The sequence below is a fragment of the Ylistrum balloti genome, unplaced genomic scaffold (genome assembly GCF_031769215.1).
Source record: "Ylistrum balloti isolate Yb309-2 unplaced genomic scaffold, AGI_CSIRO_Ybal_v1 Utg369690, whole genome shotgun sequence".
Taxonomy (NCBI): Eukaryota; Metazoa; Mollusca; class Bivalvia; order Pectinida; family Pectinidae; genus Ylistrum; species Ylistrum balloti.
In genome coordinates, this window is record NW_026781926.1 from 80,408 (window position 1) to 108,380 (window position 27,973).

General features: G+C 35.9%; 2 protein-coding genes across 2 annotated transcripts in view; one reads left to right on the forward strand and one right to left on the reverse strand.

Annotated features, from left to right (window-relative positions):
- Window positions 1-27,973, forward strand: part of LOC132565081 (solute carrier family 4 member 11-like) — a 68,646-nt gene that overhangs the window by 30,605 nt on the left and 10,068 nt on the right. The window contains exons 9-15 of the mRNA XM_060229687.1: window positions 248-332; window positions 10,783-10,905; window positions 11,077-11,190; window positions 12,009-12,141; window positions 13,716-13,789; window positions 15,560-15,821; window positions 20,096-20,202. Of these exons, the coding sequence (XP_060085670.1) occupies window positions 248-332; window positions 10,783-10,905; window positions 11,077-11,190; window positions 12,009-12,141; window positions 13,716-13,789; window positions 15,560-15,821; window positions 20,096-20,202 (898 nt within the window). The remainder of the gene's footprint in view (window positions 1-247; window positions 333-10,782; window positions 10,906-11,076; window positions 11,191-12,008; window positions 12,142-13,715; window positions 13,790-15,559; window positions 15,822-20,095; window positions 20,203-27,973) is intronic.
- Window positions 26,655-27,751, reverse strand: LOC132565073 (uncharacterized). Its single transcript, XM_060229678.1, has one exon. The coding sequence runs from the start codon at window positions 27,749-27,751 to the stop codon at window positions 26,963-26,965; it is 789 nt and encodes a 262-aa protein (XP_060085661.1). The 3' UTR covers window positions 26,655-26,962.

The following is a 27,973-nucleotide window of genomic DNA, read 5'->3' on the forward strand; positions in this document are numbered from 1 at the left end:
AAACAATTTATTTTTCATCAATTCAGATTGGAATTGGAAATTTTAAAGTCAATATTTGGATGCCAAATTAGTCCAAAGTAGGCAAAATCTAGAGTATATAATTATGTATATATAGATATGTTTTTATAAATGGGATTATATTTCAAAACTTAAAGAGCTTTCACGCACTGACACATGAAAACACTATTTCTGTTTGATTAACATTGTTTGATTTGATATTAAATATCTTGTTCTCTTTGCCACACAGAACTCTAGGAGATGTAATATAGGTCAGGGCATTTATAGAGATTTGAAGCGCCGCCTACCTCACTACCTGTCTGACTATAGAGACGGTGAGTTTTTATTTCTCTTTATGGGACGGAAACATAAACAACTTAATGTTGCTGTATACTGTAGTAGTTCATCACATTGAAAATAAGAAAACAATCAAATTTATCAGTGGAAGTTATGACAAACATTTATTTTGCATATGTCTGCAGCAGCTGAAAAGGTTTTCAATTATTGTCGACAACTAGATTGCACAATTTTCATATACCCCAAGCAGATTTATAGCTGTACTGGTCAAAGACTAGAAGAAAGGGCTATGTGATATATAGGCCAGCATCAGTCTGACTTAACAAGTTCTGATTATCACCCCTCCTCCTCCTCCTCCTCCTCCTCCTCCTCCTCCTCCTCTTCCTCCTCCACCTCCTCTCCTCCACCTCCTCCTCCTCCTCCTCCTCTCCTCCTCCTCCTCCTCCTCCTCCTCCTCCTCTCTCCTCCTCCTCCTCCTCCTCCTCCTCCACCTCCTCCTCCTCCTCCTCCTCCTCCTCCTCATCATCATCATCATCATCATCATCATCATCATCATCATCATCCTTAGAAGATTATGCTGTAGAGACAGGGCCCCCACCAGAGTCAGGGAAAAAAGCAACATTCAGACATTTGAGATTGCTGCCATGGCAGCCATCTTCAAAGCTGTTGTGGTCGCTATTCCTCCAGAACGGTTGATTTTATGGAGACAGGACATGTAGTAAGGGTATAATCAGTATAGTCAGTCCTTCACACAAAACTCAAACCTATATCACATGATATCAATAGACACTTTTTCAATACATCATTGTCCTGACTTTCGGTTTACTGTGAAATCTTATATTTTAGGGGGCTCTATTTTCCTGTTTTTTCCAAAAATTTCTATTTCGTAGACACTTGTTTTCATGGATAATTAGAACTCAATAGTACTACTTACACTTATGTTATCAGTTTGTGGTAACACAGCACTACTTACACTTATATTATCAGTTTGTGGTAACACAGTACTACTTACACTTATGTTATCAGTTTGTGGTAACACAGTACTACTTACACTTATGTTATCAGTTTGTGGTAACACAGCACTACTTACACTTATGTTATCAGTTTGTGGTAACACAGCACTACTTACACTTATGTTATCAGTTTGTGGTAACACAGTACTACTTACACTTATGTTATCAGTGTGTGGTAACACAGTACTACTTACACTTATGTTATCAGTTTGTGGTAACACAGTACTACTTACACTTATGTTATCAGTTTGTGGTAACACAGCACTACTTACACTTATGTTATCAGTTTGTGGTAACACAGCACTACTTACACTTATGTTATCAGTTTGTGGTAACACAGTACTACTTACACTTATGTTATCAGTGTGTGGTAAAACAGTACTACTTACACTTATGTTATCAGTTTGTGGTAACACAGTACTACTTACACTTATGTTATCAGTTTGTGGTAACACAGCACTACTTACACTTATATTATCAGTTTGTGGTAATATCGTGACATTTATTTGATGTTTTATCAATATTAAGATTTCATACTGTTTTACTGTAACAGTGTGAGAATGTTGTGTTACAAAAGGAACCACGTTTTATGTTCATGATATGCATACTAAAGTATGCAATATTTGTCTACCAATTACTACATACATTATCGTCTGTTGTGTCCTTGTTTACTAATAGAATTGTCCCATCTAGAACAATCTTAAAACAATGAGCTGCTTTGCTGAATCATTTAAGTAGAAATCAATACAAACAGAATTGCAATTAGTGCATAAAATATTTTTATATAAATTGTGGGGGAAATAGTTAAAAATTTCAATTTGTCATACTTTTGGAGGTAATGGTAGGCAAAATAGATCCTCTGACAATTGTACTGCTCGAGAGCTAGTTGATTTGATCGGTGAATTTATGGATTAAAATAAAACAGGAAATACTGCAGATTAATGTAGCCTAGACTAGTTCATTAGGTCCAAGCTTGGCAGGCGTGGATTTTCTGGCATTTGTGCTGCAATCATTTGGCTTTAAGGGGACATATGTTGAAAAAATAACAATGTTAAAATCTTTTAAATCCTCTGTCAGCTGAGAAATGTCAGTATTGATTTTGAGTTCATTTAGATGTCTTTGATAACCCTGTACTGGCCGACATCTTGCAGACAGCATGGATCTATGCTGGCACCATTGACTTTCTCATTGATTCCACATGGTTACATATTCCTATCAATTTTAGCAGACTTTTGAGGATATTCAGATGTGCAAATAATCTGATTTTTCAACACTATCGTGATATAACTTATTATGCAGAGATGAAAGCTAGTTTTCTGCCGTTAGCTGGTATCAGCTTTTTTGGAACTTTAATCATAACACAAGAATGAAATTGTAACTTGCAGCAAAGAGTGAAACGGCAAATTCTGGCCTTTTATCTCAAATGTCAGTTTTCATCCCTAATTATGATATTAATTGTGCTGTCTCAGTCTTGCTAGATATTCTCTTTCACATAAGTTATGGAAGCTACTACATATCCTGACTTTTTCATCTTACTACAAACACAATGTTGTGAAAGATAGGAAATAAAGGCCATGCCTTATACAGAAGTGCAACACGAAAATGCTGGTCAAGGCACGTTGTAGGACAAAAAGTAACTGATATTATAGAGTACAAGAGCCCCTAGTGCCTTTACCTCAAGTTACAGATATATAATCAACAGTGGTCATTAATTGCTAGTTATTTATAGACAACACATCATTGATATATAGAAAAAATGAAATGATTTCCAGATTGCTCCTGCTTAAACATCTTCAGTGGGTGTTTTATTGGTACTGCAGATAGCGAAGTCTGACTTGAAATATAGCAAGACATATTAAGACCCAAAGCATGCTACCATCCAAGGAAACAAGATTAAATAGCATGAAACTGGTTTTATAACTTTGAAATTCTGACACAGATTTGAATTTGAAAAAGAAAACACAGAAAAACGGTTAAATTATATATAAGTTGTTATATGTGAAGGAGAAGCTGTACCACAAGTAGGTCCATAGAAGGATGAGCTTTTCAACTTTATCGACCTATATGCCGTAAACGTTTTTCTTTTTACAAAAAAAGTTATAATATAACAAGGGAATAGAGCATTCTGTAAAAACTTAGTGAAATAGCCTTCAGAACTACCAGTCAAGTTTTCAGGGAATGTTTAAATCACATTAATTCTTTTTATTGTAAAACCGCTGCAGTGCTAAATTTTTCTGTTTTATCCAATGTGTCAAGGTACCTTCACATGACATTTGTTCCAAAGTGACATAATTGCAATGACGTCATATCCTATTGTTTTTCTGATGTAAAATTGATGTAAAGAAGATAATCTAGTGAAATTTGAGAAGTAGGGAACAAAAATAGCTGATAAGGTTTTTATGTATTTTGATAATGTACAAGAAATAGAACCTATTACCTATTTATGTACCGGATCAATTTATGTTCAATCCATCACAAACACTTGTCATGAAAGCACTGTGATAGAAAAGAATGTCTTTCTGTCACGGTTTGGTATGTATGACAAGACACGAAAACTAGAATTTATCGGTTGAACACGAAAGGGAACCATCTGAACTGGTATCATCTCAAACATTCTCTTTCATGTTCAAGAAAAGACTGACTCGACAAACATTTTGCAAATGTACCTAAATGTTTATTCCGTTTAAGCCCTAGAGGCCGACACATTTGAATTATGGCTTGAAATGAGTGGGTGTGCTTACTGCAAGATAATGCAAGATAATGAAAGCAGGCACAGTTAGTATGGGGTTTATGCTACAGTTTTGGTCTTATTACTGAAAAATTTAAGAAATTGTCAGTCTGTGATCTTAGCTCTGTGAAATATCCTGTGTACCAACCATAAATAACAATCTGTGTAGGAATTTAAATGGTTTAAGTAGTAAAACAGTATAATAAAAGGATTCTCATCTTATCATTAGATGACATAACGTGAGCGCATACCTTTGTAGGATTCACATTTACAACTAAAATAAACTCTTTTGATAAAAAAACAGCAGACTCTTAATTTTGTCTGCAGAGGAAGATATGATCCACATAAAACACACTTTCGTTTTATAACACGATAATGTTACTTTAGCTTTTTGTACTGAAATCTACAGGTTAACACTGTACTTAAGATGTTACCTCAATATAACAGGCAATGCAGTGCTGATAAATATACATATAACTCTCTTTAATAGGAGGTAAGAAAATGAATTAGATGCTATAACTTAAAGAATGATGCGAGATTGATTGCCCATGTGGAATATCATGTTTGAAGTATACTGCTTAATGATGAAAGCTCTTGCATGTCTAGCTCGACATATCCTAACAGGTATTGTTTTAGCATGCAGAAACTCAGAGTGGCAGATAACTTTTGAATATGTAAAATAAAGATATTCTACCTGAGAGGTCACAAAAACACTGGTAAACTGAAGGCTCCTCTTTCTTGAGGCAGAGGATCTTAATTACCACATTTTATGATCCCATTGGTGCAAATGTGAAACTTTTTGCACATTTATCAAAACATCAAATTTTTTTTATATGTAATCTGCAAAAAAAATTGTTTCGTCTGCAATACTCTAAAAAATCAATTAGTGATGGAATTCAAGGCTGTTCAGTGTAACTGTCAATCATGATAGTCGTAACAAGAGGTTTTGGTGCTGAAACACATGGTAATGGTATACTTATAGTAAATTGATGATTGTTCATGTCTGGAGATTCCATATGTGAAGTCTGAACAGGGAAACAGAGGTTCTATATGTGTAGTCTGAACAAGGGAACAGAGGCTCTATATGTGTAGTCTGAACAGGGGAACAGAGGTTCAATATGTGTAGTCTGAACAGGGCAACAGAGGTTCTATATGTGTAGTCTGAACAGGGGAACAGAGGTTCTATATGTGTAGTCTGAACAGGGGAACAGAGGTTCCATATGTGTAGTCTGAACAGGGGAACAGAGGCTCTATATGTGTAGTCTGAACAGGGCAACAGAGGTTCTATATGTGTAGTCTGATCAGGGGAACAGAGGTTCCATATGTGTAGTCTGAACAGGGCAACAGAGGTTCTATATGTGTAGTCTGAACAGGGCAACAGAGGTTCTATATGTGTAGTCTGAACAGGGCAACAGAGGTTCCATATGTGTAGTCTGAACAGGGCAACAGAGGTTCCATATGTGTAGTCTGAACAGGGCAACAGAGGTTCTATATGTGTAGTCTCTCTATATGTGTAGTCTGATCAGGGGAACAGAGGTTCCATATGTGTAGTCTGAACAGGGGAACACAGGTTCTATATGTGTAGTCTGAACAGGGGAACAGAGGTTCCATATGTGTAGTCTGAATAGGGGAACACAGGTTCTATATGTGTAGTCTGAATAGGGGAACACAGGTTCTATATGTGTAGTCTGAACAGAGGAACAGAGGTTCCATAGATGTATCAGATCTGAATGGAACTAAGTACTGTTTGGTGTTTTTGGTGTTGGAATATGTTTGAATATCTTTGATTTATTCCTATCATTCAGCTATGTGTCTTAATTATTCAAAGATTGTGTGTTTTGGTAGGATACTTGTAAACATACATGCAGGTTATTGGACACATATTTGTCAGTCAGTGTATCAACAGGAAACAAGATATCAAGGTTAGGACTACTGAGGCCAAAAAAGTTATCACAACAGTATTGCAATAGTAAAATTAGTATTGTAGTATCGTTGCTATAGTCACATGACTATTGTGATATTAGCACGATAGTTCTTTCTTACCTTTAAAATATGTTTTCTAACCCAGAAATAAAGTGAGGCCACAAACCATTCAAATGTATCAGAATGCACAATTTAACAAATGCTAAGACTGATAAAAAATATTTATAATTTTCATAGAATCAAGTAGGTTGAACAATGATCCTTGTTATATTTTATACATAAACACGCTATTCTGTGAGATTTGTTGTGAAACTCATACACAGCTGGACTCAAGACAATTATTTTCATATAAGCCTTAGTTTTACATTAAATTTAGTATAATTCTTCTTTATTTCAATTTTTTTTATGTTTTAAAAGGTGATTAATTCATTCAATAATTATATGATTGTTTGGTTTTGACAGTAAGTTTGACATACTTCATACATCATTGGCAGAGTCATGTTGAAAAATTCAGTACAAATCTAGTAACTAAAGGTAGGATGATTATTTATCAGATGAAGGTGCCTGTAACTTCACAAATTGTAGTTTAATTGGGATCAGTTTTGTGACACTTTGTCATTAATTTTCAGCTGATTTTTGTGTTTTCATTCAGAATGATTTTGTTAAAATACCACTACCTCCCCCCTTGTTGTTAATCAAAATAGGTCATTTCAAGGATGGGTCTGAAACATGGCCCCAGAGTTATCGGAGAAATTGCCACCTCCCATACTATATTTGTAGATTTAATTACATCATATTAGAAAAATAACAATATAACACTTATTTAAGATATAAATCCTCATCAAGGTAACAACTTGTGTTTAAAATTCTGTTTCCATTTTAGATAGGTGAATGTGCCAGTTTCTTGTAATTAGCAAGTAATTGAGATCCAAAAGGCACTTTCATATACGAAGGCTTGCAACCATTTGGCTATAACTTGATGGAAAATCTTGCTTTCAAGTAGCGTTTTTGTTTAGTTATAAAACTATTGCTATCGAGCGCAAAGCTATTACAGTACATTGATATGTTGACCTGTCCTTACACCACTAATCAGGGTAACACTATACTTTGTTTTGTAACTGCCACCAAGTAAACACACAGTTGATGTTGTAAGAATTGTCTCCCCTTGGCTGCAGATGTAAAATAGACTTCTACTCTGGCTGTAGATTTTGGATAAGGGTTCAGAATAATATTGCCACAGTTCATTATTGATCTAAGAAGTGATATATAAGGTGTTTTCTGACACTCTTTTGGGTAGTCTTTAAAATTTCTTCTCGAAGACCCTTCAGTTGAACTTTTCAATGGTGTTGATGATAAAGTATTCTACTTGAGGCCATTCGGTATCAGGAGTTGTATGTATGGGTTATTTTGTACCTCTTTCAAAATGTGGCTGTTAAAGCTGTAAAATTTTGATAGCTTTGTTGTCAGTTGAAGTTTAACCTTCATTTTCCTCTGTGTCTCAATTTGCTTTGTGAAACATTGGATATAAATCAATAAGGGATCTGAGATATGATGAAGTTTTCACAAGTAAGATGTGAGATAGAGAGGTACAGGATAGTAGTGATGTACTTGTAGTCTATCACAAACATGGTAGAATTAAATTAGTACATTTGCATTCCCCAGTTTGCTTGAGACAGATAAATCTCATAAGCTTTAACATCACCGGTTACAGAAGGGATTGTAACCAGGTACCATTTGATGACATCATCACTTTATGTAGTGTAACCAGGTACCTTTTGATGACATCATCACTTTATGTAGTGAAACCAAGTACTATTTGATGACATCATCACTTTATGTAGTGAAACCAAGTATTATTTGATGACATCATCACTTTATGTAGTGAAACCAAGTACTATTTGATAATGTCATCACTTTACATATTGCTCCAGTATTTTCCTGTGTTGAAAAAAATATTCACCTCTGTGAGATGTAGACAAAAATAATAACAACTCCATTGATAATATTTCACCTCACCTGCCTTTAAGTAATGACGTTTGACCTGTAGCATATTGGTGTAAGAGTCAAATTAGGAAAAGGACTTTCAGGTTTGTCAAGATGAATGACATTGACCCACTTTAAAGGTTCACATAATGGAATTATGTTTAAATGTTCAAACCACTTCTTTCCAATAACTGAAATGCCGAGAGTCATGATATTTGTTAAGTAATATGCTTGGGAGAAAAGCTCTCAAGTTTCACAATGACTTTTACCTTTCATCATGTCTTCTCTTGATTAGCTGCACTAAAAGATAAGTCACATGGCCAGTTTGCCTCTTGTTGTTTTGAGAAATGTTGAAGTTGCATGTCATCATATGACATTTCTTCATGAATTATTTAACTTTAAATTTAGTTCCTGCTGTACTATTAATGAAGTCTGGTGTACTGAACAAGACCCCACATGATTAATGTATCGTGATGGCTCATTAAAATTTTAAATAAGAGGTCTGGTGTGTTGCACTACTGGACATAAATAGACATGTTTGAATCACAATCATGTAGGGTTTATGTACCGAGTTGTTACAGAGAGATCTAACGGAAGACTGGGCACTGTAGGTGGTAATATTATAGGCATACCTCCATCAACCTATCAGGATTAAGTCCAGACACCTATAAATTCTCATTAAGCTTTAATTCTCTAGTCCACATACATGAGGGTTGGTCACTTCTAATCTGTACTTATACTGTATCTCTCTAACAAATACCTTTCAGGATCTAACAAGATAGGGGACAGATGCTGGGGTGCTTATGTCTCCAAAGCCATATCATAGCAGGCCAATGTAAAATTAGGAAAGTAGGACGATACGAAGCAAAATAAGTGACTTACAGTTGGAATATAAATAACTAACTCCAAGTTGGAAGCTGAGTAATTGACTCAAAGTAGAAAGCTCATTACTGATGAAATGTAGGGCACTCAATAACTGACTCAAAATTGTAAGTTAGAAAATTGACTCAAATTAGGACACTGAATAACTGACTCAAAGTAGGACGTAAAATAATTGGCTCAAGGTTGGAAGCTAAATAACTGGCTCAGTGTAGAAAGCTTAGTCATTGACTCAAAGAAGGAAGGTGTGGTTTTGACAGAGCAGTGATATAATATGTGTAGGTGGACTTATTGCCAGGCATGAGCTTATTACTGGATAAATAAGGCATATTGACCTAAAAAATGTTACTTAGCATGGAATTATTTGCTTTCATTTGAACCTCAGTTAAATGATGCTTCCGGTAGGCCATCTCCTGGACTACAATCTTTTTTGTCAAACACTATTTCTAGGTTGGTATACATGTATATAAAAAGATATAAAATCTTAAATCACAGCCATGAAGAAATGTATGTGTTTTAATGGTTACACTGTCACCGTCATCAGCGGGATGACCAGAGGGAAGAGTAGTATCACTGATGTATAGAATTTAATGGTTACACTGTCACCGTCATCAGCGGGATGACCAGAGGGAAGAGTAGTATCACTGATGTATATAATATATAAGGTGTTATAAATCAATATTTTCACTGTTCTATAGCTCTACTATGCTAAGGTGGATATTCTGAACTTTCAGGACTCTGTCCCAAACTCCCCTGTAACATCTACACTACAATTAAACTGTGCTGAGCTAGTATCCATTATCATTTATTGTTTTATTCAGTCAAAACCTTCCTAAACATATATATCAGAATGATATCTGAATACCTTGATAAAATATCTCTAATGATTTGATGCTTTACTCAGTCAAAACCAACCATCAATAATAATTACAGTGGAAAGCTTGTCTCAAGAATCTTTGGCCTTCTTGTGGTGTAGTTAGAGATGGTAAGCGTGCGGAGACTGACTGTGGTGTAGTTAGAGGTGGTAAGGGTGCGGAGACTGACTGTGGTCTAAAGCTTTATCACAGACAACTCGGTATGATACTCACTGAGATGTCACATTGTTCACACATTAATTACACCCTGGTCCCCTATAACAGGGGTGGCTGATTTAAGGTGACAGACTTTGTAAGTAGATGACCTTGTTATTGATCTCACTGAGCTTTTACTGGCTCTTATCCCAGCACAGTATGGAGCAGTGTTTTATGTCTGTCCCCTAGTCAAGGTCACAATTCTTTATCAAATGAATGCCTGTTGTTAACCAGAGGAAAGCCCAAGGTCATGTTACTCATGGTACAGAAAGAAGATTTCATAGGCAAGTTTAATTTGTGGTCCAAATTGACAAACAGTCAGGGTCAAGATTAAATGATCACCATCATGATCTAAAAGAAATTTTCAGTTTAATTTTGCAATAGATGATTATATACTGCAATAGTTTTGATAATTCTCATCAGTAAACCATTTTATTGCCACAGTTTTAACTTTGAGAACATAGTATTATTCAAGTTTGCCAAGATTTACATAGTGATTGTCTTAAATGTAAGAGAACAAGAGATTTGTTTACCCATTTATATCTCAACTTCAAGTACCTTAGCAAGAACCAAGTCATTGAATGAAATCCTCGTGTTCTCAGAACAAAGTCGATAGAATGCAAAGAGAAGTTTACCAGTAATCACAGCGAAAACTTGTTTCTACAGAAAATAAAAAAGAAGAATAGAATCTCTCACTCCCTCTTTGGTGAGACAGAAGATCTCAACCTTAGGGGTAAGGCTTTTAAGTTGTATTTCTCTCACCCTGCTGGCCTTATGTATATTATTGTGATGACGTCATCATCATCCTTGTCTTTCTGTGGGTGAGTAAATACACCTGTCCAGGAAAAAAGTATCATTTAACGACGATAACAGATTGATTATATTTTTACAGGTATTATTGGCCACAAGACCATCCACAAGGTTGTGTCAACTGTTTTCTTCCTGTACTTTGCATGTGTCCTCCCCAATATCGCTTTTGGTATGCTGAACAACAACAACACTCATGGAGCCATAGGTGAGGACAAACCTTCAGTAATGATTCTAAGTGTATATTGTATAATATAAAATATCTCCCAAGGATCACTCTAAAATCAATTATCACGAAAATTTTCCTATTTTGATTTTACTGTCTTAAGACAATAGGTTGTGTTTGTAACGTATGTCTGATTTCACTTTACTTTCACAGATATGCAGAAGATCCTGTTTTCACAGTGTTTTGGTGGAGTGCTGTTTAGTGTGTTTGGTGGCCAGCCACTCATTGTCCTTCTCACCACCGCTCCTTTGGCACTCTACACCAAACGTAGGTCAAACTTATCGTCAAGGACGATATAAGTACACTTCAACTCTAGCCATATGCCTCATGTCTTTTATGATTTGTGAATGTGAATAGGCCTTAACAATACTATGTATAAAAAGTGAAAGTGTAGGCTGCTCAGAGCAATTCTTATAGGTAAATGCTTAGTGAAAGAAGCATAGTGCTTGATAAAATAACCTGAAATGGTAAGGTAAAATAGAAAGACTATGTAACTGCATAGGCTTAGATATTTAAACATTGTGTATCTCTCTGGAAGTAGATTAATGAGACATTTTCTCTGGGAATTCTTTGAAAGTGTGTAATTATCATTAATTCATACTGATTTTTTTATCACTGGGTGGTTGGATGGTGCAATGGTAATGCCCTCACATTTTACTAGCTTTCTGGAAAAGGTATGAGGTCACCTACCCAACTATTTGGGGTTTTACTTGGATACTCTATTTTCCTGTGACAATAAGACCCCTCACACACTTACATCTGGGCTAACAATAGTAATCAATGTAAACAGATAGCTTGTTTGACAATTGTTGTAAAATAAACAAAGTTTATATTATATTGTTATATTATATTATATTACATTATATTACATTATATTATATTATATTATATTTATTATATTATATTATATTTATTATATTATATTATATTTATTATATTATATTATATTATATTATATATCATTATACTATATTACATTATATTACATTATATTATATCATATTATATTATATTTTTCATCATGGATCCACTTTTACCTTGGTTTCTGTGGAATGAAATTTCCTGAGGTGTTTATTACTTTGCAGTGATCTACAATGTATGCGAGGATTTTGATCTAGACTTCTATGCCATGTTTGCTTGTGTTGGATTGTGGAATGCTTTCTTTCTCTTCATTTATGTGTTCCTCAACCTCAGCAAATTGATGAAGTATTCTTCAAGGTAAGTAATGAATGTATATAAATGTTTATTATCCTAGTGTTAAAACTAAACGTTTGTCAATGTTGGGGTTCTATTAATAAATGGTAATATCTTCAATGTCTGATAACATGATGATAGAGTGGTAGTGGAACTAGGCTGGGTCGATCATCAGCAACCAGGTAGCTTAATTGGTAGAGTGTGTGTGTAGAATTTGGATTATGTCTGGGGTTTGAACCCAGGTCTGGCATTGTATTTTTCTGCTCCTGTTACATACTTACCTGCGACCAACCCTTGTTTCAGGTAGGTGAGTGCTTGACAAGAGGAAACTCGAAATTTGGTTGTTAATAGTTTTGTTTTTGGAGATGAGGAATTTAGTGGAACTGGACTGGTTTGATCATCGGCAACTAGGTGGTTCAATTGGTGGAGTGTCCATCAGGAGTTCAGAGGGCCTGGGTTCGAACCATGGTCTGGTGGTGCATTTCCATGCTCCTTTTCAGAGTTTATTAAGTCAGATAAATATAAGATAAATCAAAGTAAAATTTGGTCCCAGTCACCAGCTGTCCCCAATCCAATAGACTTACTATAGCACTGTAAGTCCCCAGCTGTCCCCAGTCCAATAGACTTACTATAGCACTGTAAGTCACCAGCTGTCCCCAATCCAATAGACTTACTATAGCACTGTAAGTCACCAGCTGTCCCCAGTCCAATAGACTTACTATAGCACTGTAAGTCACCAGCTGTCCCCAGTCCAATAGACTTACTATAGCACTGTAAGTCACCAGCTGTCCCCAGTCCAATAGACTTACTATAGCACTGTAAGTCACCAGCTGTCCCCAGTCCAATAGACTTACTATAGCACTGTAAGTCACCAGCTGTCCCCAGTCCAATAGACTTACTATAGCACTGTAAGTCACCAGCTGTCCCCAGTCCAATAGACTTACTATAGCACTGTAAGTCACCAGCTGTCCCCAATCCAATAGACTTACTATAGCACTGTAAGTCACCAGCTGTCCCCAATCCAATAGACTTACTATAGCACTGTAAGTCACCAGCTGTCCCCAATCCAATAGACTTACTATAGCACTGTAAGTCACCAGCTGTCCCCAATCCAATAGACTTACTATAGCACTGTAAGTCACCAGCTGTCCCCAGTCCAATAGACTTACTATAGCACTGTAAGTCACCAGCTGTCCCCAGTCCAATAGACTTACTATAGCACTGTAAGTCACCAGCTGTCCCCAGGCCAATAGACTTACTATAGCACTGTAAGTCACCAGCTGTCCCCAGGCCAATAGACTTACTATAGCACTGTAAGTCACCAGCTGTCCCCAGGCCAATAGACTGACCACAGAGTTATCAGTCAGCAGCTGTTCATACTTCTGCAGACTGACCACAAAGCTGTAAGTCACCAGCTGTCCAGTAAGCAGATCGCCATGCTTTCAATCAACAATCATCTAGTAGACCAGTTGATGTTTCGTCATTCAGCAGTTGTCCATAGTCCAGAAGATGATTTTTCATTCAGCAAATGCCTTGATGATTGATGGCGCTGGTGCGCCGTTTTCCTTTAAACTTATCTAATATTATCAATGTTTCAGGTCTACAGAAGAGATTTTTTCCATATTCATCACTTTTGCCTTTTCTGCTGATGCCATAAAAGACACCTTAAAAGGTAACACTTCAAAATTTCCTTTAATTAAACAGTCTCAACAGAGATATGCTGTTACAGGTAATACTTAAAAAATTGTCTTCGTTTTACATAAACAGCCTCAACAGAGATGTACTGTTACAGGTAATACTTGGAAATTGTCTTTGTTTTAATTAAACAGTCTCAACAGAGATGTTTTGTACAGGAATGTTATTGTTGACATTTTCGTCTCATCTTTTGAATATTTATACAGGAAAATACAGGAAAAAGTATCAGCAGTTTCCCCCCATAATACCAAAGATGTGGAACTTTCAGGATGAGCTATATTAGGGAGAGTTATAGAGTAGAAAACTATAAATATTAAGAGATAATGAAAGTTATCAGATAAATTTTATGGCTTTGGTAGTTTTTACAGATGGTAACGCGAGTATTCTGTTTTGAAAAAAGTGTGATCTTTATGAAAATTAATTTGTTAATCATTTTATTATTTTATTTCATTGAGGTAATTAAAGACAGCAAGTAAGGTTCATAAAGTCTAGAACTATTACATGTCCCTAGTGTGAAAACCTCATGTAAGAGACAGCTTTCTTCAGAGATGGGTTAAAAGAATAATACATAAGAATGTATATTTCCCAATAGATAGAGGCAGACTTAAAAGCTCTAGATTAGAGGTAGTTCAAGGGCTATATCCATTTCTACAAATATTGACAGGTATCAGAGGCAGAATATTATAGCTCTTGTCGGTGTGTAATTTACAGTATCGCAAAAAATATTCTTGGTAATCTATAGCTTGTTTGTATTCTTAAACAGTTATTCTAATTGTATTGTATAACATACCCCGTATTGATATCCAGCATTAAGCTCTTTTGTGGTAATAAGCCCATACATATTTATTGCAATTTCAGAAAAAAATGGGAACTTAGTTACTTTATCATTGTCCTTTAATCAGCCCTACCCACCACTTTAGGTCAGAAGCTACAATATGTGTCCTGTAGTATGACCTGGGCTTATTTCAGGATAGATACGGTATATTTAGATATACTGTTACTTTAATTCAGTATCTTTTGACTATTCCAATATCTTGACTTTAATCTGTAACATGTATCGGATTATTCTAATACTCGTCCTGTATTTTTATAATTATCACTTTCTGTTCCAACAAACTGTATTCTATAGCATATCTGTGTCTTTTCTAATATTTTAATTCTATTCTGTCAGTCATATATCTTTTTCTTTTCTAGTACTCGAAAACTTTAGTCAGTAAATATCTAGTTATTAAAATACTCTTCCTGTATGCTGTAATAGTTATCTCCTCCAAGTCTCTAACTGTACTCTGTAGCATATCTATATCTATTCCAATATTATAACTGTATTCTGTAATTCACATATCTCTTTTTTTCCCCATTACTCTTAACTTTATTCTGTACCACATTTTCTCTATACATTCAGTTAATCTAACTGTATTCTGTAACACTTCATCTCAATATATTCCATTGCTTTAACTGTATACTGATACACATCATCTCTATCTAATTCAATGCTCTTACTATGCTGTAACACATAATCTTTATTTATTCTATTACTCTAACTGTATTTTGAAACACATTATCTCTATTCTTTTACTTTTCCAGTATGCTGTAACAATTATCTTTTCCAAACCTCTAACTGTATTCCATAACACATTACTGCTATCTATTCTATTACTCTAACTGTATTCTGTAAGACATCTGTATCTGTTCTATCACTTTGATATTGTTCTGTAATGTATCTCTTGCTCAATCTCTTTATTTTCAGATTTTAATAAAAACTACCACACTCCCGCATGTGAGGGAGATACACATCCAGCCGTCCAATCAGGCGCCACATCTAACAGTAGTGTTGCTAACCTGACTAACACCATGACTACTTTTGCCATGGACACTGTTACTAATGACAGTGCAGTGCTGACCCACATGTCCGGTGTTGGCGAGTGTCTGAGGGAGAACAGTATACTATTTCTGTTACTAATGCTTGGTACTGTGTGGACAGGACTCACACTTTATAACTTCACAAAAACGTATGTATTATTCATGAATATTTATCTAGGTAATATTTTATTTCACTATCAGTACAATTGCCTTCATCATTTTTGCTCAAATTCAATTCATTGAATGGAGCATCAACATGAATCATAATATTTTGTAAATGAAATTGATAGTTTTTCATGCTTTACCATGAAGTTTAAATACCCATGAAAAAGTTTTAAAGCATAGAGAAGTTGGGCAATGAGATTTCAAGGTAGTGTAGTTGTCAAATTTCATGGCAAGGCACCTTGGTGTGGTAGATCGAGTAAAAAAATCTCTTCCTCAATCAGTTGTGTAACCATGTTCAGATATATATATATATATATACATTTTTTTCAAACTAGTAAAGAGATAGATTTTGAGTGTTTGTATAATTGACATATTGATGTATCCTAGTTGTACTAAGGCCTGACCTACATTGACATTTTGTATGATTGACATGTCCTGTCTGTACCAAGGCCTGACCTACATTGACATTTTGTATGATTGACATGTCCTCTCTGTACTAAGGCCTGACCTACATTGACATTTTGTATGATTGACTAGTTGACATGTCCTCTCTGTACTAAGGCCTGACCTATGTTTACATTTTGTATGATTGACTTGTTGACATGTCCTGTCTGTACTAAGGCCTGACCTACATTTACATTTTGTATGATTGACTAGTTGACATGTCCTCTCTGTACTAAGGCCTGACCTATGTTTACATTTTGTATGATTGACTAGTTGACATGTCCTGTCTGTACTAAGGCCTGACCTACATTGACATTTTGTATGATTGACTAGTTGACATGTCCTCTCTGTACTAAGGCCTGACCTACATTTACATTTTGTATGATTGACTAGTTGACATGTCCTGTCTGTACTAAGGCCTGACCTATGTTTACATTTTGTATGATTGACTAGTTGACATGTCCTGTCTGTACCAAGGCCTGACCTATGTTTACATTTTGTATGATTGACTAGTTGACATGTCCTGTCTGTACCAAGGCCTGACCTATGTTTACATTTTGTATGATTGACTAGTTGACATGTCCTGTCTGTACCAAGGCCTGACCTATGTTTACATTTTGTATGATTGACATGTCCTCTCTGTACTAAGGCCTGACCTATGTTTACATTTTGTATGATTGACTAGTTGACATGTCCTCTCTCTGTACTAAGGCCTGACCTATATTGACATTTTGAATAATTGACATGTCCTGTCTGTACTAAGGCCTGACCTATGTTTACATTTTGTATGATTGACTAGTTGACATGTCCTGTCTGTACTAAGGCCTGACCTATGTTTACATTTTGTATGATTGACTAGTTGACATGTCCTCTCTGTACTAAGGCCTGACCTACATTTACATTTTGTATGATTGACTAGTTGACATGTCCTGTCTGTACTAAGGCCTTTACATTTTGTAAGGCCTGACCTACATTGACTATGTTGACATGTCCTGATTCTGTACTAAGGCCTGACCTAGGTTTACATTTTGTATGATTGACTAGTTGACATGTCCTGTCTCTGTACTAAGGCCTGACCTACATTTACATTTTGTATGATTGACTAGTTGACATGTCCTCTCTGTACTAAGGCCTGCCTGACCTACATTTACATTTTTGACATGTCCTCTCTGTACTAAGGCCTGAGTTGACATGTCCTGTCTGTACTAAGGCCTGACCTATGTTTACATTTTGTATGATTGACTAGTTGACATGTCCTGTCTGTACTAAGGCCTGACCTACATTTACATTTTGTATGATGATTGACATGTCCTCTGTCTGTACATTTTGTATGAAGGCCTGACCTGACATGTTTACATTTTGTATGATTGACTAGTTGACATGTCCTCTCTGTACTAAGGCCTGACCTACATTTACATTTTGTATGATTGACTAGTTGACATGTCCTCCTACTCTGTACTAAGGCTTGACCTACATTGACATTTTGTATGATTGACATGTCCTCTCTGTACTAAGGCCTGACATGACCTATGATTGACATGTCCTCTCTGTACTAAGGCCTGACCTACATTGACATTTTGTATGATTGACTATGTTGACATTTTGTATTGATTGACATGTCCTCTCTGTACTAAGGCCTGACCTACATTGACATTTTGTATGATTGACAGTTGACATGTCTGATTCTGTACTAAGGCCTGACCTACATTTACATTTTGTATGATTCCTTGACATGTCCTGTCTGTACATTTTGTATGATTGATTGACATGTCCTCTCCTAAGGCCTGACCTATGTTTACATTTTGTATGATTGACTAGTTGACATGTCCTCTCTCTGTACTAAGGCCTGACCTACATTGACATTTTGTATGATTGACATGTCCTGTCTGTACTAAGGCCTGACCTACATTGACATTTTGTATGATTGACATGTCCTGTCTGTACTAAGGCCTGACCTACATTGACATTTTGTATGATTGACTAGTTGACATGTCCTCTCTGTACTAAGGCCTGACCTACATTGACATTTTGTATGATTGACATGTCCTGTCTGTACTAAGGCCTGACCTACATTTACATTTTGTATGATTGACTGGTTGACATGTCCTCTCTGTACTAAGGCCTGACCTACATTTACATTTTGTATGATTGACTAGTTGACATGTCCTCTCTGTACTAAGGCCTGACCTACATTTACATTTTGTATGATTGACTAGTTGACATGTCCTCTCTGTACTAAGGCCTGACCTACATTTACATTTTGTATGATTGACTAGTTGACATGTCCTGTCTGTACCAAGGCCTGACCTATGTTTACATTTTGTATGATTGACTAGTTGACATGTCCTGTCTGTACTAAGGCCTGACCTACATTTACATTTTGTATGATTGACTAGTTGACATGTCCTCTCTGTACTAAGGCCTGACCTACATTGACATTTTGTATGATTGACATGTCCTCTCTGTACCAAGGCCTGACCTACATTGACATTTTGTATGATTGACTAGTTGACATGTCCTCTCTGTACTAAGGCCTGACCTACATTTACATTTTGTATGATTGACTAGTTGACATGTCCTGTCTGTACCAAGGCCTGACCTATGTTTACATTTTGTATGATTGACTAGTTGACATGTCCTGTCTGTACCAAGGCCTGACCTACATTTACATTTTGTATGATTGACTTGTTGACATGTCCTGTCTGTACCAAGGCCTGACCTATGTTTACATTTTGTATGATTGACTAGTTGACATGTCCTGTCTGTACCAAGGCCTGACCTATGTTTACATTTTGTATGATTGACTAGTTGACATGTCCTCTCTGTACTTAGACCTGACCTACATTGACATTTTGTATGATTGACTAGTTGACATGTCCTCTCTGTACTAAGACCTGACCTACATTGACATTTTGTATGATTGACATGTCCTCTCTGTACTAAGGCCTGACCTACATTGACATTTTGTATGATTGACATGTCCTCTCTGTACTAAGGCCTGACCTACATTGACATTTTGTATGATTGACTAGTTGACATGTCCTCTCTGTACTAAGACCTGACCTACATTGACATTTTGTATGATTGACATGTCCTCTCTGTATTAAGGCCTGACCTACATTGACATTTTGTATGATTGACATATCCTCTCTGTACTAAGGCCTGACCTACATTGACATTTTGTATGATTGACTAGTTGACATGTCCTCTCTGTACTAAGACCTGACCTACATTGACATTTTGTATGATTGACTAGTTGACATGTCCTCTCTGTACTTAGACCTGACCTACATTGACATTTTGTATGATTGACTAGTTGACATGTCCTCTCTGTACTAAGACCTGACCTATGTTTACATTTTGTATGATTGATATGTCCTCTCTGTACTAAGGCCTGACCTACATTGACATTTTGTATGATTGACATGTCCTCTCTGTACTAAGGCCTGACCTACATTGACATTTTGTATGATTGACATGTCCTCTCTGTACTAAGGCCTGACCTACATTGACATTTTGTATGATTGACATGTCCTGTCTGTACTAAGGCCTGACCTACATTGACATTTTGTATGATTGACATGTCCTCTCTGTACTAAGGCCTGACCTACATTGACATTTTGTATGATTGACATGTCCTCTCTGTACTAAGGCCTGACCTACATTGACATTTTGTATGATTGACATGTCCTCTCTGTACTAAGGCCTGACCTACATTGACATTTTGTATGATTGACATGTCCTCTCTGTACTAAGGCCTGACCTACATTGACTGTAAGTCTAAGCACGATTCTCAGTTTGTTATATTTTGCAGACCATTCTTAAATGCAAGCAAGCGTGAGATTTTAGCTGACTATGCACTTCCTGTTGCTGTTATTGTCATGTCCATTTTTGGATCTATTGTCTTCAAGGACATCAAATGTAAGTGTGTCATCAGAAGGGATATCTATTGTAAGTGTGTCATCAGGAGGGATGTCTGATGTAAGTGTGTCATCAGGAGGGATGTCTGATGTAAGAGTGTCATCAGGAGGGATGTCTGATGTAATAGTGTCATCAGGAGGGATGTCTGATGTAAGTGTGTCATCAGAAGGGATATCTGATGTAAGTGTGTCATCAGAAGGGATGTCTGATGTAAGTGTGTCATCAGAAGGGATATCTGATGTAAGTGTGTCATCAGAAGGGATGTCTGATGTAAGTGTGTCATCAGAAGGGATATCTTATGTAAGTGTGTCATCAGAAGGGATATCTGATGTAAGTGTGTCATCAGAAGGGATGTCTGATGTAAGTGTGTCATCAGAGGGGATATCTGATGTAAGTGTGTCATCAGAAGGGATGTCTGATGTAAGTGTGTCATCAGAAGGGATATCTGATGTAAGTGTGTCATCAGGAGGGATGTCTGATGTAAGAGTGTTATCAGGAGGGATGTCTGATGTAATAGTGTCATCAGGAGGGATGTCTGATGTAAGTGTGTCATCAGAAGGGATATCTGATGTAAGTGTGTCATCAGAAGGGATGTCTGATGTAAGTGTGTCATCAGAGGGGATATCTGATGTAAGTGTGTCATCAGAAGGGATATCTGATGTAAGTGTGTCATCAGAAGGGATATCTAATGTAAGTGTGTCATCAGAAGGGATATATATTGTAAGTGTATTATCAGAAGGGATTTCTATTGTGTGTCATCAGAAGGTATATCTATTGTAAGTGTGTCATCAGAAGGGATATCTGATGTAAGTGTGTCATCAGAAGGGATATCTAATGTATGTGTGTCATCAGAAGGGATGTCTGATGTAAGTGTGTCATCAGAAGGGATATCTGATGTAAGTGTGTCATCAGAAGGGATATCTAATGTATGTGTGTCATCAGAAGGGATGTCTGATGTAAGTGTGTCATCAGAAGGTATATCTATTGTAAGTGTGTCATCAGAAGGGATATCTGATGTAAGTGTGTCATCAGAAGGGATATATATTGTAAGTGTATTATCAGAAGGGATTTCTATTGTGTGTCATCAGAAGGTATATCTATTGTAAGTGTGTCATCAGAAGGGATATCTGATGTAAGTGTGTCATCAGAAGGGATATCTAATGTATGTGTGTCATCAGAAGGGATGTCTGATGTAAGTGTGTCATCAGAAGGGATTTCTAATGTAAGTGTGTCATCAGAAGGGATGTCTGATTTAAGTGTGTCATCAGAAGGGATTTCTAATGTAAGTGTGTCATCAGAAGGGATGTCTGATTTAAGTGTGTCATCAGAAGCGATATCTGATGTAAGTGTGACATAAGAAGGGATGTCTGATGTAAGTGTGTCATCAGAAGGGATTTCTAATGTAAGTGTGTCATCAGAAGGGATGTCTGATTTAAGTGTGTCATCAGAAGGGATTTCTAATGTAAGTGTGTCATCAGAAGGGATGTCTGATTTTTTTTTTTTTATAATTTTTTATTTTTCAAAGATTTTTCAAAACATAAATGTTTCACTTGCAGCCTTTCAAAGCCACACATGCCCTCACACACCAATACACAGACACGCCATACAATTTAAGGGCCTAACATCATTTTCACTCTAAATTGTACATAACATATCATTATCATTCGCAAAGAATTACATGTATCAAACAAGCACCAATCCTCATCATCATCATCAAACATCAATCATCATAATCATCATCATCAAACATCCAGACTATTAACCAACAGAAAATATAGGTGGCTACGGAATTTGGCCCAGCCCATACCTTCTATGGGATGAGTACACACACACACACTCACACACCCTCTCTCACACGTATATACACACACATCCTCACAAGATCATACACACATTACATATGACAGATGGGAAAGGGTGAGGCGGAGGGGAAGGAAAGAAGGGGCAATGGATTGAAGAGGGAGAAGAGAGAAAGAAACAAGCTGGAGGGCTTTATCAGATACTGTCTATTTTAACCTTTACAGTTAATATATAGGTCAAAATGAGGAAAATGAAATAATGGTTGAAATTGTGGTGATGTCAAGGTCAATGGAGAAAGTAGCTCAAGATATAATTTATAAGTCCAAAACAGGTTTCCATTTTTTCCAGTTGTTTTCAAAATTCCTTTTTATGTGACAATTTTTAGAGGAAACAATATATTTTTGTACTCGGAAGTGATCTTTTATTGTATTTATGAGACCATTTAAACTTAGAGTTTTGTGCAGACATCTTGTCTTGTATATATATTGTTTAATAATAATCAAAATTTCATTATCTACTACATTAGCCGTAGGAGAAAGAATACCAAAGAGATAAGTTTCTTTGTTCATCCAAAATGGAATAAAGAAAAGGTTGATTAACGATTCAAATCTCTCTAACAGTGTCTGCACCTCGACACACTCCCACAAACAGTGTATAATTGTCTCCCTTTCCATATTACACAAATTACACAAAGGACTAGGACTTAAATTAATTTTGAAAAGAAAAGAATTTGTGACCAATATACGATGAATAATTCTTGCTTGGAACCACTGAAGTTTTGAGTTTTTAGTGATAGTAAATGGGATTCTTAGAATATTTTTCCTCTTCTGTTCATCAAAATCAAACTCTATCCCCCATTTTTGAATTCCAGTTGGTATTGGTGGTCGTTTAATTAAACAAATATAAAAATCCTTTGAACCTTTTTTACTTTTGAAAAATATTTCATAAAAAAGTGGTATGAAAGGTTGTTGAATCTGTACAACCTGAAGTGTATTCTTCCGTAGAAATTTCTTCATAGATGTAATTAGACCAAAGTACTGCAGATAGTTGGCGTTGATTGTTGGGAAAAGATTACCAAACTCATTAAAAGAATAAAATGTCATGTCTTCATAATTCTTTACAAGGTCATTTATGGTATGTATACCTGCATTAAACCATCTTGGATAAAAAACACATTTATTCCCCACCTGAATGTCTTTATTATACCACAAAGGACTTTTTAAGACAGATGTGATATAACATTGTCTAAAAAGTTCCGAGTTAGTAAGTTTAATCATACTTTTAAATACATCTTTCCAGAATGGATTTCTACAATTTAGGCAACAAGAATTAACATATTCTATCCCACAATTTAACATTTTTTTCTCATCTATAATAGAATTCAATAATATTTTCCATTTCCCTGATGAGTGAAATATTCTTCTGATCCAGCCAAGTTTGAGAGAATCTATGAAAGCTACAATATCTATCATTTTTAATCCCCCGTCTATGTAGTTCTGAATGACCACGTCTTTTTTTATCTTGTGTTGTTTGCCATTCCAGAGGAAATCAAATAAAATAGAGCTCAATTTACCAAGAAAACTGTTGGAAGGATTTGGTAGGGTAATAAATAAATAATTGAACTGGGAAATTAATAAAGATTTTATTATACTGATTCTACCTAAAGGAGTAAGCCTTCGTCTTTCCCACACATTAATAAGAGCCTTTAATTTAACAAGTTTCTTATCGTAATTCATTCCAGGAATTTCACTAAGGTTAACACAAAATTCAATTCCCAAAAAAGTAAACTTATTCTTACCCCAAATTAGATTTAACTCTGGAAGAAAAGCTTCCTCACTATATTTCTTACTTCCTATCCAAATAACCTGTGTCTTACTGGTGTTGATATTTAACCCTGATATCTTAGCAAAAGTATTCAGCTCATTAATAGATTCTTTTAGTGATTTTTCAGTTCCATCCAGAATCAGACCTGTATCATCAGCATATTGCACATTTAAAATAGACACATTATTAATTTGTATACCCTGGATATTTTCATTATTTCTAATTCTTGCAGCTAGAACTTCAACACTTAGTATAAAAATATATGGGGCAACTGGGTCGCCTTGACGACAACCACGCTGAATGTTAATTGGTCTAGAAATGTTACCCCCCTGATTAACCACTGAATAAACATTAGTATGCAGAATTTTTACCCACTTCCTAATATCCACTCCAAAGTTAAAGTAACGAAGAACATTATCAATAAAATCCCAAGAAACTGAGTCAAAAGCTTTTTCAAAGTCGACCATTAGTAACATTCCTGGAATATTCAAATCTTCTGCATAACGCATTACATCATAAATAGTGCGGATGTTTTCCCCAATATAACGCCCAGATAAGAATCCCGTCTGATCTTCATGAATAAGTTTTCCTAAAACTGATTTTAACCTATATGAAATTACTCCAGATGCTATTTTATATGTAATGTTCAAGAGAGAGATTGGTCTCCAATTTTTTAAAAAATGACGGGGCTTATCTCCCTTAGGTAAGCAAGTTATAACACCTTGTCTCTGAGTAATTGAGAGAAGGCCCACTGAAAAACTATAATTAATCGAACGAATCACAAAAATACCTATGAGATTCCAAAAAGTTTTAAAAAATTCTGAAGTAAAGCCATCTGAACCCGGACTCTTATTGTTTTTCATATCTTTCAATACCTTTCCTGCCTCCTCAAATGTTATAATACCTTCTAAATTATTGGACTCAGCATCAGTTAACTTAGGGACACTGCAGTCATGGAGATGATGATCCAAATCAATTGGGGTAACTTCTTTATGTTTGTATAAGTTTTCGTAAAATAGTTTAACTTCTTTTAAAATATCATCTTGATTGGTAATTATGTCCCCATTATCTTTCTGAATTTTTGGAATAATTTTAGAAGTAAAGTTTCTGTTTTCAAGATTTAAAAAATACGAAGTTGGTTTCTCCCCTTCCTCCACCCATTTGGCCCTTGACCTAATAATACTGCCCTTTATTTTTTTTGACCGTATTGCTTCAAGTTCTCTTTTTTTAACATCTAATTCTTCCTGGTCAGTGTCTATATTAGCTTCCATAATTTCGATAGATTTCTTCAGGTTTTCTTCTTCAAGGTTCTGTTGTTTCTTTCTATGAGATGCATATGATATTGACTTGCCTCTTATTTCCATTAACAATGTCTCCAAAAACAATTGATCATTAATTAAGAATTGAATTTCTGTATTAGGTAAAAGCGAAACAGAGTTAAGATTATATACAGGTAGGCAATATTGTAATTTTATGTCATCTATACATTTCTTAACCATGTCTAAATAATCTAGTTCAAATAATAATGAGTTATTAAACTTCCAGAGACCTCTTCCTCTTTTAAATTCATTTAATTTTAACGCTATTACTGTAGCCGAATGGTCAGATCTATAACTTGGTTCTATGAAAGATTTTCTTGTACTGGATAATAAACTGTCTGAAGTGAGAAAAAAGTCTAGTCTGGCCTGCTTAATAGGATTTTTTCTTCGCCAAGTATATCTCTTAATATCTGGATGAAGTTCTCTAAAAATGTCTATAAGATTGTATGTCTCACTGATTTCTAACACCTTCTCCCTAGCAGATGCATTGTTGATGTTTCTATATGAGTTATCATAATCAAGCTCAGGGTTAATCACGAGGTTAAAATCGCCACAGACTATTATATTTTCATTTCCAAAGCTGTCAATAGTTTCCGAAATCTGAGTATAAAAAATTGGATTATCCTGATTAGGCCCATAAATGGTTATAAGTGTCAATCTACTACCCTCAATATCAATATCAATCCCTAAAAAATTTCCATCTAAATCACGTTTTTCTCTATAAACTTTACTTTCAAAATTATTATTGAGTAAGATTGCTACACCACAAGAATTTGATGAGAAAGAACTGAAAAAACTGTGATACCCCCATTCATTTCTAATTAAATTTTCTTGTTCTGTTGAAAAATGAGTGTCTTGTAAACAGTAGATGTGGTATTTCTTGTCTCTTAAGTATGAGAAAACATCCTTCCTCTTAATTTTATCACCAAGACCCTGACAGTTCACCGAGAGTACACAGATATCATCCATAACTGAGAAATTGAATGAATGCGTAAGAGCAGCCTTCCAGCTGGGAAATAGGAAACAAGACAAAGGGAGAAGAAATGGGGATAAGAGGGGGGAAAGGTTGTGATAAAAGCATCTTACAAGGTCAAGAAAGGAGCTACACCACCACTCAACACTTACACACAACCTATTGGCCGTGAAAACTTCGGACAATCAGACAATTTGTGCCGCTATACCGGAAATGACAAACAGGAAGTGTTGATACTAATGCACGGAGAATGAACCGGCCCGCGGAACTGTCCGGAATAGACCGGGGGACCTCCCGAGACCACCCGGACCGGAAGTATATATAAAACAACTACACGTTCACCAATTATATTATAGCATACATGCATTTCTGTAAGTTATATATAATATCCCATATAATACCTGGCTACTCAATATAGGTTATTAGCAAGATATTATGGACTACCACGGACTTAAATACTACTACTACCTACGACATCCTCAAAATATAGCATATACATACCATTTATTTTCGGAGCTTAAAAAATCTTTCTTAAATTACGACAGTTACAAATATATTATTTATAACAAGCTATATGCTCACTTTGAATGACGTTACATGTGTATATCTCATTATCATACTTTAAAATCTAAAGTCACAAAAAATACTACGTAGTTATTCTTACCTTTTACAAATGGAATTTCAGTAATGATATATATCCTTTTCACACAGAAGAATTGATCACACAACACACATATACATGTACACCACAGAAAAAAGCACATTAGTATACAACACAAAGGTGATCGGTTGCCAGACACACTGGCATTAAGTCATTTACCGATCACTGTGCACTGTCCAACTTCTATCTCCTTGATACAAAATTAGCATCGTTCATCAAGTAACTTTCTTCCAAGGGTGTATCGTGTAAAAGTCTGCGCTTCTTGCCATTAGTCAAAATCACATATATTTTCCCGTCTGTGCTATACGAATTTTTGACACAGTTCATACGGAACGCTTCCTTCAGTCTCTGTTGATTTAAGGAAGTAAGGTCTTCATAGATAACAAACTTGGAACCTTTCAGGATCTTGCGGGCGCGGATAATTTCATGCTTCTTTCTCCGGTGCGTGAACTTTACTATCACATTCCTAGGATTTGTACCATTGTACTTTCCCAATCTATGTGCGATGTCAATGTCCCTCTCCTGAAGTGGTACTTTCAAGGTGTCACGTACAAATCCCACGATCGTTTGGACACAGTCCTCTACCGATTCCCTCACTCCCGGGTCTGGAAGTCCAACGATTCTAACAGAATTCTTCCGGCCTTGTTGTTCCAGGTCGTTATACTTTCCCGCCATCTCACTCTGTCGATCTTGACTGGTCAATAACTCGTTCTCTAGCTCAGAAATTGTCACTTTCAAGTTGTTATTTTCAGTTTCCAGGGTGTTTACCCTCTCCTCCAGAGCTTCAATACGTTCTGCGTGTTCTAGCTGAATGTCCAAACGGAGTTTCTCTAACTTTTTATCCAACACATCCTCAGTAATAAGATTCCTGAGGATCTCATATATCTCGTCTAGTCGATCGTCTGTGGATTTAGTACCAATACCACTGGTCCTGCTGCTGGGAGCTCGATCTCGCAGGGTCTTGGGAGGCATGATAAACAATATCCAGTAAACAAAAAACTAAGCTCCAGAATATATAGGCTGTAGATAGTCCATCTATAGGTGTACACATACACGGCCAGGTATACGTAAGTGGTGAGTAGTGGTCAGTGACTAGACTCAGTCCATGTTCTCAAAAGTTCCTGCTCCAAAAGTATATTTTCCGAAGAAAATATCACAGACCGATATATCAGTCAACTAGTTAAGCATATTAAC